The sequence below is a fragment of the Falco punctatus genome (assembly GCF_963210335.1).
Source record: "Falco punctatus genome assembly, chromosome: 1".
Classification (NCBI taxonomy): domain Eukaryota; kingdom Metazoa; phylum Chordata; class Aves; order Falconiformes; family Falconidae; genus Falco; species Falco punctatus.
The window spans coordinates 107,109,385-107,128,860 of NC_137580.1; the positions used below are offsets into that span (position 1 = coordinate 107,109,385).

Sequence of the window (19,476 nt, forward strand, 5' to 3'; positions counted from 1 at the left end):
CCCCGCCCCCGAGGCGGGACAGCGCTCCCGTTCGTACAAAATTTATTGAGTCAAGGCGGGGGGGGGGGGGGGGGGGGTACACGAACCGGGGAGGGGGGTACACGAACGGGGGAGGGGGGGCGTTGCGGGGGCGAGGAGCTGCGGGACAGCACACACACGCTGTTGAATATCAACAGTACTGAGGGGGCAGGGCTAGGCGTAGAGGTCCTCGCGGTCGGCAGAGTAGACCTCCCCCTCCTGCAGCAGGGCGAAGTTGAGGAAGTGCGAGGGGCGATGGACCTCGTGGTAAAACTCCTTGGGGTTGGCGAGCTGCAGCTCGTACTTCATGTTGGGGTCGTGGCGGACACCTGGAAGGGAGAGTCCATCACCCGCCGCCTGAAAGCCCCTCCCGCCTCTGCCGCAGCCCGCTGCCCTCACAAGGTGATTTTTAGGCAGCCCCGTGCCAGAAAAGAGTTCTGTATCCACAAAACCATCACCCTGTGGGTCCCTCCCCCTAGAGATTCACAGAGCAAGGCCCCGCAGTCCTTTCCTGCTCATCACGTGCTCTGCCTGCCTCGCTCTCCCCCTCCTGACCCCTCCTGTTCATCACACAGAGACCTGCAGCTACTCCCACCCAGGAACCCCCTCCCTCTTCCCTTTCCCATTACCATCTCCCCTGCCTGACAGGGATTTTCAGTGGCAAGAGACCAGACGCTACCAGCTGTCTATCTCACCCCTCTATCACAGCGTGCTCTTTTGCCACCAAAAAATCATTGAGAACTGAGAGCCCAGTGCTGGTACCAAGAAAAGGTCGGCCCACAACGCTGGTATCGCTGCCAGCTGCCCCGAGGAAGGTCCAGCTTCGGAACGGGTAAGGAATGCTTCCCTGAGAAGCGATTTCCTTCTCCTCCCAAGCTATTCACATGGCCCCCCCTTCCCGTCCCTTGGCCGGGGCAGCTCACCCATGAAGTTGTAGTTCCAGGACCCCTGCGCTGGGACCATGAAGAAGCCGAGGAAGCGATCCGACAGCAGCATCTGCACCCTCTCGTAATGGGACGGCAGGTAGCCCTTGGGGTTGTTCCCTTTGTCCGTGTTCTGCCTGCCCCACTCATAGCCGCTCGGGGTCAGCTTGTAGGCTGTCAGCGTGCAGGAGCCTGGCGTAAAACTGAAAGGAGGAAGAGACGGGGCAAGTCAGGCTGATCTGGGTGGAGAAGGGAAGGCAGAAAGGAGCAAACACTCCCTTTTCTGCCGAATTTTTAGTCTGAGACCTCAGCGTGTTCCCCAGCACCCACGCACAGAGGAACCAGTGGGGGGGTCCTTCAGAGGGGCGCATGGCAGCCTCCCCGGCTCTCACCTGCAGGTGATGATGATGGTCTTCTCCCCATCCCAGGAGGGGTTGTCAGCCATGACCTTGGCATGGGTAGTGACATCCTGCGGCGAGAGCTGAGGGGACTCGTTGGGCTGGGTGTGAATCCACCCCAGGGGTTCCATTTCCTGACAAAGAGCGTTTTAGAAAGACGTTTAAAACAAGACTGCTTCCAGCAAGACAGAAAGCACAGGGGGCCCCCAAAGGCTTCCCCTTCACCTGATCCCAGATCAGGCTGGCTTCAGGCAGAGGCCCCCACGTCCCACATCCAAGCAGATCGAGAGAAGCTGCCCCGCCACCGCAGGTCCCCGTTACTGGAGACGCTGCTCCTCCACCCACACCGGGAGCAACAGCTCAACTCACCTTGAGATATTCATGCTGCGGCAGCTGCCCCGGGAGATGCACAGTCTGGTGCGTTCCCCACTGGGGCACCATCACAATGCACCGGATCTCCTTCACTTGGGGGTTATCGGGGGGGCTCACTCCGTACAGGTAACCTGCAATCTAGGAACACAGACACCCACCTTAGAAGCCCAGAAGACACTTCCATGTAACCACGTGAGAACGGGTGGCCCTGCCCTTAGTGCCTGAGGAGAGTATCTCTTGGCTGGCAGGTTCTCACTAGAGGAGAACACCAGAAGTTTTGTTCAGTTTGAGTTTCCCCCCCCAAGTCTGGGCTATAAGGAGCCATCAGGACCCTGCAAGAACTTGTGCACTCAACCATACTGCCAACATCTGCCTCATACTGCCTCGAGCACAGAGGGCTTCACGCAGACAGCAGGGAGTTCCAGCCCTTCACCTAGTCCCTGACCGCCCAGGACTGGTGTGCACCCCTGCGGCACGAGTACAACTGTGATAATCTTGTTGCACACTCACCTGGGCCCGCAGATCGGAGATGCAGATGAATTTTTTCAACACGTTCTTGGGAAGGATATACGTGTAGCCCGTTTCCTTTATATCGTCTGATGAAACATAAATGTGGTTCGTTCGCAGGTGGAGGTTGGCAGCAGAAATTGCTCTGTGAAGAGGAGACGATTATTAGAGGGTGCACAGATTCCTTCCTGAGCACTCTGACCTGTTCCACCCCCCACAGCCCTACCTGACTCGCCACTCAGTCTTGGAGGAGAAAGTCTGGGTTTCGTAGTTGCTGGTTGTAGAGGTGATGATTTCATCCCCGTGTTTGTTAACGGTGCGGGTCTGTGTGGCTGTCAGTTGTGACTGCTCCTTGGTTTGCTTCTCAATTTCTGCGATCTGCTGTCTCTGCTGAGAGGGGGCAGAGATCTCCATGCCCAGGATAATGTCTCGGATCTCTGACTGTGTCAGGGATGCAACGTTCACACTGAAAGAGAAACAACCACCCAAGTCAGGCATTTCAAAATACATTCTGGACTCTTCTCACCAAGGCATAAGCCCAGAACCTCCACTTAAGGCATATGAAAAATGAAACTACAAAGTTTTAGACCAAAGGAGGGGCCAAATCACAAGATGCACAGATCAGAAAAAGGTTTGGTGCAGACATTTTTATCTGCCTTACTAAAAGCAATTAACAACCAGTTTCCCCATGGAGCTGACAGTTCACTGCCAAAGACCCTTGAAAGTCTTCTGCTCTCCACAAGGAGCACTCAGCCACAGTCTGTGGAGCAGGAGGGAAAGGCTGACAGGATTATTGCAGCTGGACAGTGGCTTACTTGTTCTTCTTGCCATAGTCGGCAAGGATGAGATCCTTCAGCTGCACCTCCACCTTGATCCACTCCTCATCTGTCAGGGTTGGCCAGATGTGGTGAGGCTCCGTTATGGTTGTCTTATCTGGTTTCAGAATAACTTTGGCTCGATCGTTATTCACATGTAGTGCCCGGAGAATCAGAATCAGACGAGAGAATGCCTTGGAGAAGAAAACAAGATGCAGTTCATCAGAAAGAAGGGAACCACATACACAAGGCCCTAGTACAGCTCTCTTCTGCTTGAGCACACGGACACGGCACGGGAGGCACCAGTGCAATCAATCGGAAGGCAAATCCAGGCAGACTCAGAGCCAAGTGCTCCCAAGCAACAAATTGCGAGGGATCTCAGAGGCCTTGGCTCCTGCCCCATCTGTCAGTGGCAAAGCAACACGCAGACTAGGCATGCTGTGCTTACCGTGTAGGAAGAGATGGTTTTCAGCCAGTCATCGTAGAGATTGAAGAGAACCATCTGAGGCTCGGTAGCCTTCAGGATGAGATCACCAAACTTTTCCACTTTCAGACAGGCCTGGAAGGGCAGCTGCAACTCTGACCCTTTGATCACGATATTGGGGAAATCCAGCAAGTGCACCTGAGTTTATCAAGAAGAGGGATTAGCTCACAACTACTGCAGAACATTGGTCCAGATCAAGTCCTCTGCAGGAACACAGAACTGTCCTGTGATCTCCCAAAGATTTTCTGTGTTCTCACAGAGCAGTATCTGCATTGTTACCTCAAGTGGGTCCAACATGCCCTTCCGCGTCACTATGATCTGCTTAGGCTGCTCCTCCACAGGGAGCGATCGAATCAAGGCAGCCACTTCTTCAGCTGTCTTCCACTTGGCCAGCTACAGAAACACAGCAGGGTTAGAGAAATATCTCTTTGCTAACAGCAGTGTCTCCACACTTTTGGGAACTAGAGAGACTCAAACCAAATTCTAAAAATACGACTGGAATTTATGGCTTGTTCCAGATCAGTGACAAGGCCCAGCATTTCCTTCTTACTGATCACAGAGGGCGGTTTCTGTTCCTGGAGTTCAGTTACTCCTGACTGGCTCAGAAAAAACAGCTGGCTACACCACTTCCCTGGCTTTGCCACCTGAGAGTCTTCTCACCACCCTGGATGTACGGCCAAGTGCAACGCGATTTGCTGTAACAGTGAGCACAGCACTGTTTCTCAAGCCCTGCTTGATGACGCAGGCACTTTACACCTCAGAGCCTCAAAAACCTGGCAGTAGCAATGCCTGTGTTCTTTTCCTTTTGCATCCCATACTAACGCTTGCCTGAGCACAGGTGACTCACTGGACCCCGGAGCTCCAAACCTATTAAGAGGGAGGAAGATGGAAGACCTGCATAATGGCACTCAGAGGCACGCTTTAGCGGTGGACTTGGCAGTGCTGGGTTAATGGCTGGACTCTCTGATCTTAAGGGTCTTTCCCAACCTAAATGATTCTACGATTCTATGATATTTTCTGTGTGAGTGCCCCAAGCAGTCAGAGCCCATCCCCAGCTTGCAGCCCAAAGCACAGCAGGCAGCCAGGCCCTACCTGTCCTAGACGCTTCTGCCCTGCCCACACAGACGTGTGAATGATCTTCAGGAAGAGCTGCCCAGTTCTGGGATTGAAGATGAAAATGGCTCCATTGATGGGTTTCGTGGTCAAATTCCCTTCAAAAGTCTGAGAAAACAAGCAAAAGTGAAAAGTACAGGAGATAAATGTAGCCTATCCACACCTTTACACAAGAGCCGACTCACTGTGTGCTCTGAGCAGGAACTGTACGGGAAATCTAAGAGCTGCTCTGTGCACACTGCAAAAACGTGGGTGCACGTTGATTCCTCATCTTCACGCGCACCTGCACAACCCCTGAGCACACGACACCTACAGTTCCCGTCCCTTCCTCCCGAGACACATCTCTGGCCTCACCTTGTGAATGGTCACCCTGTACACATTGGTGTCATCCACAAACCAGATGATCTGGTTAGAGAAGAGCTCCCCATAGTTCTGGGAGGAAAGGTATGGCTCTGTGGGCTCAGATGAGTACAGCTGCAACCCCTTGCGGATTCGTTCTCTCAACACATACAGCGCAGGATTCGCTTTCATAATTTTGGCCATAGCCTGCTGGATCAGAGGTTTGCTCCCCGGGAACCAGTTCCCATAAGCACTGAAGAAGAAAACAAATGGAAGACCAAGTTGTTGCCATCATCTCCGAGATGAAGAGACAACAGCCGCACACAAGTCTTCCCAGGCAGCAGCCAGGCACCCTTCTGCCTGCTGACTACTACTGTACGATTTCATCTTGCCATGTCCCTGGGAGCTGCTCAGCTGCAGCTTTTCCCTATGCCACCTCTCCGTGGGAAGCCACAGCACACACCTGCTGCAGTCCCGGGAAAGCTGCGCTTTCTCTAACAAGCACACTGGAGCGAGGTCTGCTCGCTGGCACTTTACATTTCCAGCAAAGAACAGCTGTCTCCACTCGTAGCAGGCCTTGAAACAAGAGCTGTCCTTCAGCTCCAAGAACAGTCTGACAGAAATCTTTTATGAAAACAAATGATCGGTGAGCTGGGAGAACTGGACGGTTATTACTGTATGAGCAGGAGAGGGCAACTTGAAAGGACTGCCTAGTTGCCTTATCCCGTTCCCCGCATACCCCCGGCTTCTGCCTTCTCCCCTCGTCCTCCTGGCTACAATACAGCCCAGTTTGGAGACGCGCTAAGGCACAGCCACAACTACCAATTACAGTTACAACACAGAAGCTGCAGCTCTCACCTGTGCAAGTTATAGGCCAGATCAATGGCAATGAGCACACCGGTAGGAGATGGATAGATACTCATGTTGTCTGTAGTGTAGTCCAGGAACTTGGCTCTTGCGTAGCGCTCGATATCATGGGAATCGTAATCTCCCCAGCGCAGCTGGATATCTATCCAGTACTTCTGAGTGGTGGTGCTGTCCATCACATCTCTAAGGAGAAAGCAAGCCAGAGCAATTTAATCTCGCACAAAACTCCTGCAGTTGCTACATGTCTTTGACAGAGTAACTGCCACCAAGCATGAACACTGAAGCCGGCTACTACCCACACACCACCCTGCAAAGGGACTCCACTGCTGCTCTCAGATATCAACGGAATGCAGAAGCTCCTAAGAGAAACCCTCAGCCAATGATGAAGCAGCACAGTTACTCCTCTACTACATAGTCACGAGGGTCATCTCCCCCGGGAACCGCCTGGTGAGGATTCAAACTGAACACAGTACAGAGAGTGTCTGATTCACTCCAGGTTCTGGCCCCCGGACAGCACAGCTCTGTGGGGTTTCCTGAAGAATGCTTCAGAGCTGCTGAGCTCTGGCTCAGGGGAAATGTCAAGTAGGGGAGAGAACAGGAGCAGAGAGTCTTCATGTTTTGCAGGAGGCTGCACTAGGTGGTGCTGCAACCATCTGCCCAAACGAGCCCTGCACTTTGCCAGGCATGACTCTGTCCTCCTGTGTCCCCAGAGAAAACCAGCTCGAGGTGCCCGAGAGATACGGGCTCTGGCTCAGGACAACAGAGAGATACGGGCTCTGGCTCAGGACAACAGGCTCCGCAGCTCTGCTCTGCAGCAAAGTCAAGGAGAGGGAAAAGGAAAACACTCACTTGGAATCAGCAAGCAGTGATGGACGCGACACATTCCACTTATAGGAAGCAAAGAGAAGGATATCTGCACATGAGGAATTCATCTTGTATGACTTCCTGGGATGGATTGTCTCTTTCTGCACTGTCTCAATCTCCAGAGCATCCAGCTCTTGATCAAATACCTGGGGAAAAGACAGCCAGAGATGAGTTGTGTTCAAGCAACCTCGCTAAAGCATCTGTCCTCAACACAGAGTTAAAACAGGCACCCAGGAAAATCCCATTTCCTCCGCTTCTCTGTCAAACCGCAGAAGAAGGATTACCCTGCTACAACCCCAGGCCAACCTCTGCTGCCAGCAGGAGTCTGCTGGTACAAAAGAAGCGTGCATGCACTGCACAGAACCAAACCAAGTGAGCACACCACTCACCTGACACAAATCCATTACAATGCTCTCATGGATCTTCTGCCACAAGTGAGCTCGGAAAATCTGAATGAGAGAAATCTTCAGCGTGGGGATCTTGCCATGCATAAATATGCCTGTCAAATCCAGCTGCACCTGAAACCCAACATATACCTGCAAAGGAAAAGCAGCTGTGAGAACATGCAACAGCAAAACTGATGAAGTTTAGAAAACAGAACAACTGTTAAGGAGGTTTAGTTCATCTGCAAGAGATGTTCTGAAGAATTAGATCAATTAACTGCTCTCATTTCAGTGGAAGCTCCTACAAGTACAAACTCCAGGTACTTACGTTGGCTCTGTTAATAGTAGGAGACCACCACAGGGTGAATCTTCTGTTTGGAATTTGGTTCAAACCCGATCTCTGGGCATTTGTCAGCTTTTTCCACTTCATGGACTCCTCAAAGCCACTGGCCTTCTCCCTAGAAGGGGCAGACAATTGCTTAAGGCATCCCTCATCTCCGCTGACTGCCATGAGCCACATGTAATACAGGCAAGGAACACACACACCAGGAGCAGGGAAGATAATTTCATACAAAGAAAGTTCCATGGATTTGCACGCTCAGGTTCAATTATACCCAGTCCCAGGTGCCCTCACAACTGAACTCTACAGTGTGCTCAAGTGATGACAAAAGTGGAAGAGGCTCAACAGAATCAGTACAGCTTGAGCCGAGGACTCCTCCTGGTGCACCACTAAGCTCCAGTTTGCAAGGCAAGGCCACATCAATGTTTCTCTTACCAGAATAGACCCTCCCACGTGGGGAAGTAAGTGCCCTTGAAGAGAGTGTGCTCCAGGATTCCTTCCACTCCACCAAGTGCCTGGATCATATCTGTGCGGTAGTTGTTCAGGTTCCAGAGCTTGCCATCATGGCGCTGGTGTGTCCACCAGAATGGGTTCTGTTTCAGGACCTGGAGACAACAGCACACTGGTGAGCTGCTTCGTATTCAGATCATTTAACCAACTGCACTAGTTGTAGGAACCAAGATTACGATGACAATAACGTCAAAAGCCTCACGCCCTCAGTCCTGGAGGACACAGCTCATCTACAGTACAAGTCAGTCAGTACTAATATGCAATTCAGACTGGGTAGGCTCTAAGATGAAGTTTTTATCTTTCAGGGACTGGCCTTCTACAGAGCTGCCACTGGAGACTTTAAATAATAAATGTTTCCACTGTTATTAAAAAGATTTTGGAATGTTTGTTTTGGGACCTTTTTTTCCCCCTTTCCAAAACTGACTTCTTAACACTCAGTTGCACTATGTGTGGTGCTCCCCAAGACACTGCCATCGATCCAAACACTTCAAAAGTGGCTAGCTACAGATTTTGGGAACACATGGTTCTCAACAGCTTCTACCAGTCCCAACACATGGCTCTAAGTTCTTCCTGCAGCAGAAAGACAGGAAAGTGCACCTGCAATAATGCAAGGTGCAAGGACATTGTCTGGAACAGGTATATGAACATCAGACTCAGCCAGAGAAATTCCCGGTCAGTACCTGATACTGTTTGAAGTCAGTCCTGACTCTCCATCCTTTATCATAAGCTAGGGTATGTCGGTCCTTCTGGAAAAGGGTGTTAATACGAGGAATTCCCCTGTCCCATGAGTCCTCCAGATCCTCCAGCGTCAGACGCCTGAAGAAAAAGAAATCCCCACACTTTGTTACCTCTCAATTCTGCAGCAATCAATTAATTATTATTTCAGATGATGAGATCACAGAATAGACCTGGGGGCTCTGGCAGGAGATGTTCTAAAACGCCAAGCACTCAAGAGCTCAGCAAAGTGTCTATAGCCATCACTATAAACACGCTTACGTCAAACAGCTGAAAGAAAAAGCTTGCCCTTGTAAGTGTGCACAACTAACTGCAGAAGGGTCTGATGTCAGCTTTTCCTGTCACCACCTGCCATACCACCTCCCTCAAACAGTGCCACGGGTGCACTTTCTGCCTGCAGAGTCCACACCTTCTCTAGAGGCAAGAGTGCAGCTTTGCAGGCAGCCTGAAGCACGTATCACAGTGCCAGCAAGGTCTCCAGCATCCTGAGACAGTGCAAGCCTTCACACCACTGCCTGTCCTCACACACAGGTGTGACTGCACACAGCAACACACCTGTTCTGGGCTATAGCCTCCTGTCGCTTAAGGGCATACTCTGCCCAGACTCGCTGAGAGTCAATGAATTCGCTTTCCCATGGCTGGATGTAACGATACAAATTTGGGATGAGCTGGTCCTCCTCGTGACTCATTCCTGAGCGGAAGTGAGTGATGCCAACATCTGTCTGCTTGGACCACCTGCAGCAAAGAGGCACAAGAGTAAGGTAGGAGCGACAGCACTTCACAGGTCACGCTGCCGTGACCTATTGTAAAGGCAACAGATCTCTGTAACACAGCATGGTTTAGCATTCTCAGGTATTTTCATGGGAAAGCACATCTAACTGAACACTGAATCCACGCAGGCATTAAAGCAGCAAAACTCACCTCAGGTCAGACTGTGGAATGAGAACGTGGCCCATGGAAAGCATGCCCAGCCCCCCCAGCTCTTTTGGGGTATAAAACACCACTGGCGGGAAACGGCTGGGCATTTTGGAATTCAGACCAATTTTGATGCGAGTCTGGATTTTATTCTCACACTTCACCAGCAAATCAAGCAACTCCTGAGTATTTACAACAGCTTCCCGGAAATAGGTCATCAGGCCAATCAGAGCTGTATTCCATTTATTGACAATCTACGAAGGAAAGCAGAGGATCAGCTCTCAGCCCATTCTCCAGGCATGTGCAGAATGCTCTGTCACACATCTTCCTCCCACCTTACCTTAGTGAAGGTTGTGGAGCCAGATGCCATGAGGATCTGCCTCACTCTGTTGTGAAATCTCTGCATAGACTCATCATCCACACGCAGAAAGCACTGAGCTGTGCGCTCCTTGGTGACCTACAAGAGCCCAGGCCCATCAGTTCCTTCCTGGGAGCCCCCTCTCCAGTACAGAAAGACAAGCTCTTGCCATCAGGCCTTTATACAACACGGGGAGAGAAGCGGCTGAACAGCACCTCTACAGCTTCAGGGCCCCCATCATTCCCAGACAAGAATTCCCCATCCCTCCCAGGAAGGAGGGCTCATACTGAGCTCATTTTAGCTCCACCTGCTAGTGGTGCCAGTTACACAGCTGGTAAACGCGTGGTTAGCCCCCACCCAGGCAGTTGTAAGCCCTGCTTCGATGCCAGGTACAGCAGGGACTGCTCTCCCACCCTGCCAAACCCTCACCCTACCTCATTCTGCAAGTTCCAGACGCCGTCCTTGTGGGTGAACTCCTCATAGCTGGTGCGGCACTTGGGCAAGATGCGGCATTCAAACCCACACATGTTAAACAGCAAATTGGGGTTATCCTTGCTGTAAACGGATACGAAGCTATTCTCCCACTGCACTGTGGTGACCGATCGAGGCAAACGGTTCTTGATATCCCAGAAAACAGCACGACCACTGAAAAAGATGTGCACAGCGACAGACTGTTTGTTACTGAAGCAAAATAGCAACTGGGCAACTTCCCAATGCCATCCCAGCACTACAGTCTCTCACACCCATCACTCACTGTCAGAATTACAGCACTGACCCCTCACCTCTTCCTACTTTTCTCCCCAAGCACCTGCCTATCAGTCTCCAACAGTGATTATGACTAATTTTTCCACCCTCCCACCACTTGTTTTTTCCAGGCTGCAGCACATACAGGTTCACATCATGTTTCATGAGGCGCATCCGAGCATCCCGGGGCCAGCACTTCTTGTTGTTGTAACCTACAATGTTCTCATTGTTGGGATCTGGATGCTCTGTCAGGTACCGCTGAATCAAGTCTCTTGCCTCATCTGCTGTAAACCTGGAAATGCACAGAAGAGGATCTGGAGTTACATAACCAGCTTTTCAGAACACCAGTCTGCCCAGACAGATAAGGACTTGCTGATGGATAGCTGTTTGCCATAGCACGTTTGAAGGTACCTATCCAATTTCCATATCCTCCCTCCAAAGGGGCTTTGGTTTCATTAGCATAGAGCAAACCATGACTGTCATCTTTCCATGAACAGACGTAAAATTTTATGTCCACTTGCTGGGAAGCCAGAAAAGGCTTCTTTTACCAGTGGAAAATCTGTAACAATTGAACTTTTGACATGGTTGCTTTTCTGCTGGTCCAGTTGTCCTGCAAAGTCTGTCAATTCAAATATTCCTGATCTTTCTTAGCAGAGTGAACAAAAGCCTGGAGCAGGAGCATGCTAATTCCCACTTTCACAGCATCTGCTGCAAGATGCCAGAACACCAGTTGAGGAAAGCAAACACCATTGAGGAAAGCAGGGCCCCAGAGGTCTCACCTGAAGAAGATGTGAATACGGTCAATGTATCTGCAGAAGAGGCGAATGGGATGGGCCACCTCAGTGGCAATGTCTTGGAAGCTGAGGAAGTCATTAGGCATCTGGGGAGGCCCAGCCATTTCACTGGCACGGTGCAGACCCAGCACCAGCAGGTCCATCACAAGCCCATAATACTGGACAATGAAGGAAGCAAACTGCAGTCCACGAATGATCCCATAGGAGTTTGTGTGATTCATGTCCTAAATAAATGAAGGGGAATTGTGAGAACCTGTCACAATACATCGGAGACCTTTTACCTGAGCAGTTGCTTTTCAGCAGGACCCAGAAGGGTTTTCTTACTCGCACATCATTTCTTTCTTTAGCAAGTCTTGTGCCCCTTCCTCCCCCATGGGTCCAAACCCTCTCCATTTTACAGTCCACATGCCCCCTTTCCCAACAGCAATCATCACCTTGTAGTTGATCACCACGTTGTTCTTGGCTGTCATGTAGTCAGCAATGTTGTGATCAACAATAAGACGCAACAGCCTGTTGAGCAACGTCAGATCAATCTTCTCATACATCTTCTCAAATCGAGATTCCAGCATCACGTTGCATTCGCCTTCACTCGTTTCCCAAACATCTTGCAGATTATTAATGCCTGAGAAGACAAACAAGCTTGTCATGTTATCTGACAGATCAGAACGCGGATGCACAGTTCCGGGCACAGGAAGTCGACCTATTTCTCGTAACACCTGATTTTTCACCCTCTGGTCCTTCCAGTCTATCCCAGAAACGGGACCACAAATAAGTAATCAACCACAAGTGCTATGGAAGTTCTCCTCCTCCAGTATATACATAACCTACACAATGTAGCCTCTGATAGTAATGACCATTGACTGCAGGTTGCAAATATGAAAGCTCAGCTCCCAAGGGGCTTGTAGGAAGGAAGCTTCCGAGAAGCAAACTCTTTTTTGCAGGGAATACAAGACCCCCACTAACCTTGGCACCACTTGTACACCAACAGTGGAGGTGGTTCAGTGTCAGCAGGTTTGATCCATGGAGGGAAGAGTCTTCGCTTATCGGCCTCATACCACAAGTACTGATCCAGATAAGCATCTGTGATTTTCTCCAAGGGCTCAACATCATAAACAGGAACTAAGTGGCTGTAGAGATCCATGAACTCAATACCCACCTAAAAAAAGAGGCAAAACGGAGACTTATAGTTGACAAAGAACACACAGTCTTAGTGCCACTTAGCTCCTGAATGCAGCGTAACTTCTAGTATGGTCTGCCTTTCATCAGGACACTTACCTCCTTGAAGGCTCTCTGAGTTAAAAGGTGTCGTTTGATTCGGGACAGAGCTTCATGAGGATTATCGTAAGCCTGTTCAATCAAGCCCAGCTCCTCTCTCTGTGACTGATTCAGGCGAGATTTCACACTGAAAGCGAGAAAGAACAGCTCACCTAAGCATGAACAAGCTAACAGCCACTGCATCAAACTGGTGATGGATACCGCTCAACCAAGCAGATCAAGATCCATAACTCTCCACACCCCACATCCCCAGGCTTAGCAGCACAGCACTGGTTCTGCCCGAAGTGGCAGAGTCCACGAAGAGCCCCCAGTCACCCCTGGCAGCACTGCAACCTTTACCAGTCCATCAAGTAATTTTACAACGCAATTCCAGGAATGACGGATAACAAAAATAGCTTCAGAAGCTTTTCCCAGTGCGTATGTCTGCCCCTGCAGAACACAATCACTTCCCACAGCTCACCTGTAAGCTTCCTTCAGCCTCTCCAGGGCTAATATGAGCAGCTTGGTGTCATGCTTGTAGGACAGTGGGGGGAAGGGAATGGGCGAGAACCTCCTGCTTTCCAGCCAGTGCACTGTAGTTGTGTACACAGCAACTGCCTCTTCTGCAGTGATGTAAGGCCCGTCCTGCGGAACCACACCACCAGCATTAGTCAGTGAAAGCTCCTCTATGAAAATAGCACCAATTTGGGTAACCTCAGGCAGGACAAAAGTACCTTCAAGTAATTATGCTGCCGTTCCTGCTCAGCTTTCAAGTACAGTCTGGTCAGCCGGCCCAGATTCTTCTTACAGACGGTTTTGTCTACTGTGGCACCCCGACGGATCCGCTCCCTGTTGTAGTGAGCTGTGTTTGTCCACCAGTCAGCTTTTGCCTTCACGTACCTCAGGATCATGTTCTCAATAGGAGTTGGCAGCCCTGGCACCTGGGGAGGGACAGTAACTTGAGGGAAGCAGGAGTAGGAACCTTCAAAAGAGCAGTTCCACCTGGGAGATGTTAAAATTGAACCAGAAGGCCAAGTGAGAGACTTACCTTCCAGGGGATATTGGCCTTCCAGCACCGCCAAGCCTCACTCAAATGCTGCAGGATGGTTCTGGCTTTGTTCTGTTTGATTCCTTCTGGCATCATGTCCAGAATGTCATGCATAACGGCTGCTCTCAGCTCCAGGTCAAAGTGAGACTCCACACGCTGCTTCGTGACAGTCTTTGCTACACCCTTTGAGTGACGGCCTGGAAAAAGCAAAGCATTTCAGCAGTTCTGACATTACTGGGTGGTGTTCCTCCTTCTTCCTAATATGAGTGCACAGACATTCAGGATGTCTGAAGAAACTACACTGCCACAACATCACTGATGAGTTTGGAACAGATGAGTAGGAGGCTATGGACTCCACAGTGCTACGGCGCAGGGAATCCTACTTCCATTTGGAATCTATTCTGGGGGCACCGGTCTCATAAGAGGTCTAAACCAGTCAATAGCTTGGAGGATTGATATGGAGCATGGATACAGACCACCAGTGGGAACAGAAAACTGGAGTTCAAGCTGGCAAGCAAACAGTATTAATCTTTACCGCACACTCCTCCCATATCCAAGATTTACAGAGTGTGCTGACCTTCAAACTGCCTGGCCAGCAGATTCCCCAGCCAGCGTTCCAGCAGTGGGGTGATGCCCCTCATGAAGAACAGCCATACTCTCCAGCCTGGAGCCCAGAAGCCACAGCCAGGACCTTTGCCCACAGGCCCCTAGAAGAACAGAGACATCGTAAGTGCAGGTCACTTATTGACAATTCAGAATCACTTCCTTGTTCCTCAGTTTACATGGGGTCATCACCATGTGGCAAGGTGGAACTCACTGTGTTAAACCTGTAGTAGATGAGATGTTTCAGGTCCTTGCACATACGAATCTGCCTCATCAGTTTGTACTTGTATCGGTACATTCCTGTCAGCTGACCCACATGGGCAAAGATGTACTGCAAGCCATCTGCCAACTGAAACACGGGGAGCAGAGTCAGAGATAACAAGGAACACCACACACACTGCCTCAGGAAGCAGGTTTATTTTACAGCCAGAAGCACAGTGTAATTGGCCATGCAAAGCTCCAAACACTGACTCATACAATGACCAATTCTCATAAATCAGGGTAAAAGCAGACTTTCATGCAATCCTGCATGCTTTCATCATTCCCCCTCTTCTCGGTAACACTGCAACATTCAGTCATTTTGTGCATCCTATATAAATCCGCTCAGACATTCCACTCCTCCTCTCAGCTTCCCCTCCTCACCTTTAAATAAAAATTTTTAAAAAAGAGGCTACCTGAAACGCATCCACGTTTCCAAGTCTGTACTGGACGTGGCTGTCCACCACCAACTTAGTCAGCCGCAGAACCTCCCGGCAGAGATGGAAAGCATTACCGAAACGGGATTTCTTCCTTTCCTGGAAGAGAAGAAAACCCAGAATTTATGTAACAATGTTATGTAAGAGCGGAAACAGCTCCAGTTTGGTCAGTCCATAAAACAACTGAACAGTTGAGGCACTGTGGCCTGTCTCACCACACTAGCTACTTAACAACCTTCAATTAAACTTCACTCTTGAGTAAAATAGCACACGGGCCAATACCTTAGTGGTGAGGGTCTTCACAGGCTTCAGGTTGAAGTTGTAATCCAAGTGAAGGTAGTTCAAGTTCTTTCTGTGGATCAGCAAGTTCAGCATATTGTAGCCCTGGCGACACACCTGCAGGCCTACTTCCACCCAGTCCAGCTTCGTCGACTGGAAAAACTTTGTAGCCTTGAAGGAACGGAACAGGTACCTGGAGAGAGCAATGACTATAATCAGCTCAGTCCCCTACACAGACCAGCAGTTCCCCACTGAATAGACACCCACTTACCTCTTCTTCTGGGCTTTGGGAGGTCTGTGCTTGAGCGCGTTCAGAACATAGTATTTCAGTAGCTTCTGATAGGAGACTCGCACTTTCACTGGCTGGCCTGCTGGGCAGTGCTCACGATACCTAGAGATAAACAATCTTTCAATTTTTCAGGTAACTCACGTTCCTTAGAGAACAAGTCACCTCCAAACACTCTCCTAAAATCTCTAGAAACCAGTCACCACAAGATGGTTTTATTTTATTTTCATTGTAACAAGACAGCAATGTCACAATCACTACAACACCCCTTCCCCCAGGAAAGAACTCACCAGTTCTTGACCAGTGGGATATCAAGAGCTCTCCGGGTCCTCCCAGACCTCAAGTTGAAGGGCCGTGGGGCCCACAGCAGGGCGATGCCGTTGGCTGTGTTATCTGTGTAGAGCGGGGTATCCTTCAGGAAAGGTTCCACAAACTCTGGCAACTCAAACTCTTCATCATCATCAGGCAACGGTTCCTGACTCTGAAATGCAGAAACACCACGTTTTCTGGTTGTTTCAGTTAGTTCAGTATATGCTGCTATTAGAAGCAAGGTTACAAGCAAGACGCTAAAGCCCCATTGCCTCCACACAAGTAGGGTCTACTGCAGGCTCTCTTGGACAGTGACTCACCTTGACAGAATGTCTGTGTGAAATGGGGTTGATCAGTGGATCGAAGTAAAAAGCTGGGAGATCAGGATCTTCTGTTTTAATGAAAACGACGTTTGGAGTATGATACCTATGACATAAAATATGCATTAGAGCATATTTTGCTCTAAAGCTGACAGCTTTCCCCTCCTCTCCCTGCTCTGGAGGCTGCTGCACTTACCAGGTCAGGTGGACGTGGTGTGGCAGGTTATTGTACAGGTACGGGAAAGCGATTTTGTACTCTGTCCTGATCGGCTGTCTGATGATAATTTTGTTGATGTCATTAAATTCATTCCAGTCTTCATCCCTCAAATAAGACAAAAATAAACTGTTATACGAACATTCAGGGGGACAGTAAAAAAGGCAAACATTTTTAACTGAAGACAGGGTAACAGCATTTTTCCTTTAGGCTTCTCTTTGCAGTAACAACAATTCAGCGTCCCCAGCAGCAAGCACATCACAGACTTAATGCTAAAAAGAGCAAATACCCAGGAATAGCTCACTCAAGGCAAGACACTTGATAAAAGATTAACCCTCCCCAGCCCTTTCCCAGACAACCACTTCACCTTCCTCCCAAACCCAACACTTACTGAAGATTGATGTCTCTAACAAGAGGCTCAAACTTAGGACCTCCAGGAATAGCCATGTTCAGTGCCTTGGAGGTAAAGAACGCTTTCAGGTCAAACAAATAGAAATAGTTGTCATCCACAAGGTCAGTGAGCAGCTGATTGGCCAGCCGGTACAGCGTGGACATCATCGGGAGAGTGAACTGCCAACGCTGGTATGTTGAACCATTTACGTACCTGCCAAAGAACAAAGCATGGACACTCAGTGCATAGCCAGAAGGCAACTGGGCCTTTACCAAAGGACAAGAAATAACCAAACACCTTTCATCACCTATCATTTGCAGAAAGCATCAAGAACAGCTAAAACATGGGTCCCTCTAGACAGAAAGACAGGCTGCAGTACTCCTAAAGACTAAAGACTATTATGGACTACATCTGCCCAGAAAACACTGACTGCTCCAGCTCCTCTCCTCGTTCTTATCCAAACCGAGACACAGTATCTGTGCACTCTTGGCAATTATCAATCCAAATTCCAACTAGACAACACAGGGTACTATACTTATGGCATGGTAAGAAATGCCAAAGTTTTAGCAGCAGCCCTCCTGGACAGAGAGGCTTTGTTTGCCCTCTCTGGATGCTGAAGACAAGAGCTGCGGCTCTGTAGCCATCAGGTTCTCCCTCCCATCCTTGAAGGAATTTTTTTCTCTGCCCCCCCCCCCCCAATCACACATAGCCCAGTGTAACACAATCAAAGGTTAAATACTGCTACGTATAGGTAATTTCTGTAGTGCATTTGTTTTTTCCCTCTCCCAGCGAACTGTGCTACCAGAGAGGCACGTACTTCCTGTTGTCTTTCAGTGGCTGGTGGTCATAGAACCAGTCCAGCACAGGGGCATCCTCCTCTGGATCCAGCTCAAGCTGAATTGCTTCCAGGGGCTCCACATCCAGGATGTTATCAGCATAATCCAGAGGAGGTTCTTCATCATCAAACGGGGGGAATCTCATTCTCTTGAAGTGACGCCTGTCCCTCTTCTCTCGCCTCATCATAATCCACATCGACCTGGCAGAAACCCAGAGACCGTTATATTGTGGACAAATGAACGTTTACTCACAAGTTCTCACCGGGATGAAGGAAGAAGGCTCTTACCCCCACTGAGCAATGTACACCGGCTCTATGACCCAGGGAATCTCATTCACAAAAGAGATGGCGCCTGTGATATGGTACAAGACTGGAACATCTCGGATTTGCTCCCAGGGCATGGGCATGTTCTCCAAGAGCTTCAGAACAGCGTGAGGCATGTACTTCAGAGCACTACAATCAGAAATCAAGGAAAATCAAGGTTGGAAGGGATCTCAAGAGAATAGCCATCCATCTGTCACGAGCCCAATTACCTCTACACCTTTCACTCCTGAAAACTGCTCATCTAACCTGTTCATAAATGCCTCCAGGGACAAATTCACAAACTTCCTACTCTATCTTTGTGCTTCATGTGTTGCACTACCAGAAAATTTTCTAATGGTTTGACTTCCAGGAGATTGTTAAACATCAAGAATGTTACAGATGAAAATGGAAAGTTCAGATGAGTTTCTGGAGTTTTTATGGGTAACAGTAAGTTAGTGCAATGGATCACAATGTGCATATGATACTCTCTGAACCTAAACAGTGAAAAACCACTCACAACGCTTTTTGATCTTGCAAAAAATGTAGGCTGGCTACTTCATACTCTCTCCCAAGTTCTTCTAGGCCAATGTGTTATCCAGAATAATGTTTTTCTCATAAATTCAAAGCAACAACTTCCTCTTCTGCACTGCTACCCAAGTGCAACTGATTATTCTGTCCTCACCGAGCTACTATGCTGCCTTCTATGCACAACTGACACGGCAAGGCCTCTGCAGAAGAGGCTCTCCCTTCACAGATCAGCGAGAAGCTTTGACAAGGCGGCAGAGAACTGAGCTCCCATGTGTCACATAGCCATGGGGTCCCTTACCCCAGGTAGACACGTTTGTCGTGACGGAACTTCCTGTTGGTCATGTCACCGTGGTCGCGGATGATTTTACGGACGTGCTCGGGGGGCATGTCCTCCTTCTGCGCGTCCACGAAGCCGAATTTCCTCTTCTCCGCATAACGCTTGGCCTGCAGCTGCTGCCACTTGCGGGCTGCGGGGATAGAGAGGCAGCGGCGTCAGGCCCTGCCCCGCTCGGTGGGCCTGGGGCGCGGGGGCCGGCCCTACCCACCTTTCTCCTGCAGCTTCTCCTCAGACATGTAGTCGGGCAGCGGCGCCAGCGGGGTGGGCACCGGGGCGCAGCCGCCGCGGTAGGGGAAGACGGCGGCCATGGCGACGCACCTGCTGGGGTGGAGAAGGGCTCAGGGCGGGGACGAAGCCACCTCCGGCCTCTCCCCCGCCATCCCCCCCAGCATCCCCCGGGCCCTCAGCGCCCCCCGCCCGCCCGCCCGCCCTCACCGGCTGCCGCGACGCCCCGCGCTTCCCCACCACAATGGCGGCCCAGCGTCGTCGCCACCGCGCCTCAGAGGCCCGGATGTGGGCGGGGCGCACAGTCATGAAGGCTAGCCAATCAGCTTTCGGGGCGCCTCGGAGACAGCAGGCGCGGCCCATCAGAACG

General features: G+C 50.2%; 1 protein-coding gene across 2 annotated transcripts; it reads right to left on the bottom strand.

The window, feature by feature from the left end:
- Nucleotides 1–25: 25 nt before the first annotated feature.
- Nucleotides 26–19,394, bottom strand: PRPF8 (pre-mRNA processing factor 8). Of its 2 annotated transcripts, none has more exons than XM_080374084.1 (43): nt 19,317–19,394; nt 19,090–19,199; nt 18,843–19,011; nt 18,002–18,166; nt 17,696–17,914; nt 16,879–17,091; nt 16,470–16,595; nt 16,274–16,379; nt 15,935–16,125; nt 15,630–15,749; nt 15,362–15,551; nt 15,059–15,178; nt 14,599–14,733; nt 14,359–14,488; nt 13,782–13,978; nt 13,468–13,674; nt 13,215–13,378; nt 12,755–12,881; nt 12,443–12,635; nt 11,914–12,101; nt 11,465–11,703; nt 10,831–10,977; nt 10,376–10,586; nt 9,924–10,040; nt 9,590–9,837; nt 9,224–9,403; nt 8,614–8,749; nt 7,859–8,028; nt 7,412–7,541; nt 7,090–7,236; nt 6,686–6,846; nt 5,828–6,019; nt 4,985–5,222; nt 4,610–4,738; nt 3,797–3,910; nt 3,482–3,655; nt 3,034–3,227; nt 2,445–2,684; nt 2,222–2,363; nt 1,709–1,849; nt 1,334–1,473; nt 942–1,144; nt 26–347 (listed from the first exon to the last, which is right to left on the bottom strand). In XM_080374084.1, the coding sequence occupies exons 2-43, from the start codon at nt 19,187–19,189 to the stop codon at nt 193–195; spliced, it is 7,008 nt and encodes a 2,335-aa protein (XP_080230210.1). In that variant the 5' UTR covers nt 19,190–19,199; nt 19,317–19,394; the 3' UTR covers nt 26–192. The 2 variants fall into 2 exon arrangements, with proteins under 2 accessions (XP_080230210.1, XP_080230211.1); XM_080374085.1 differs by having other exon boundaries at nt 19,090–19,202; nt 19,317–19,392.
- Between the last annotated feature and the right edge of the window lie 82 nt (nt 19,395–19,476).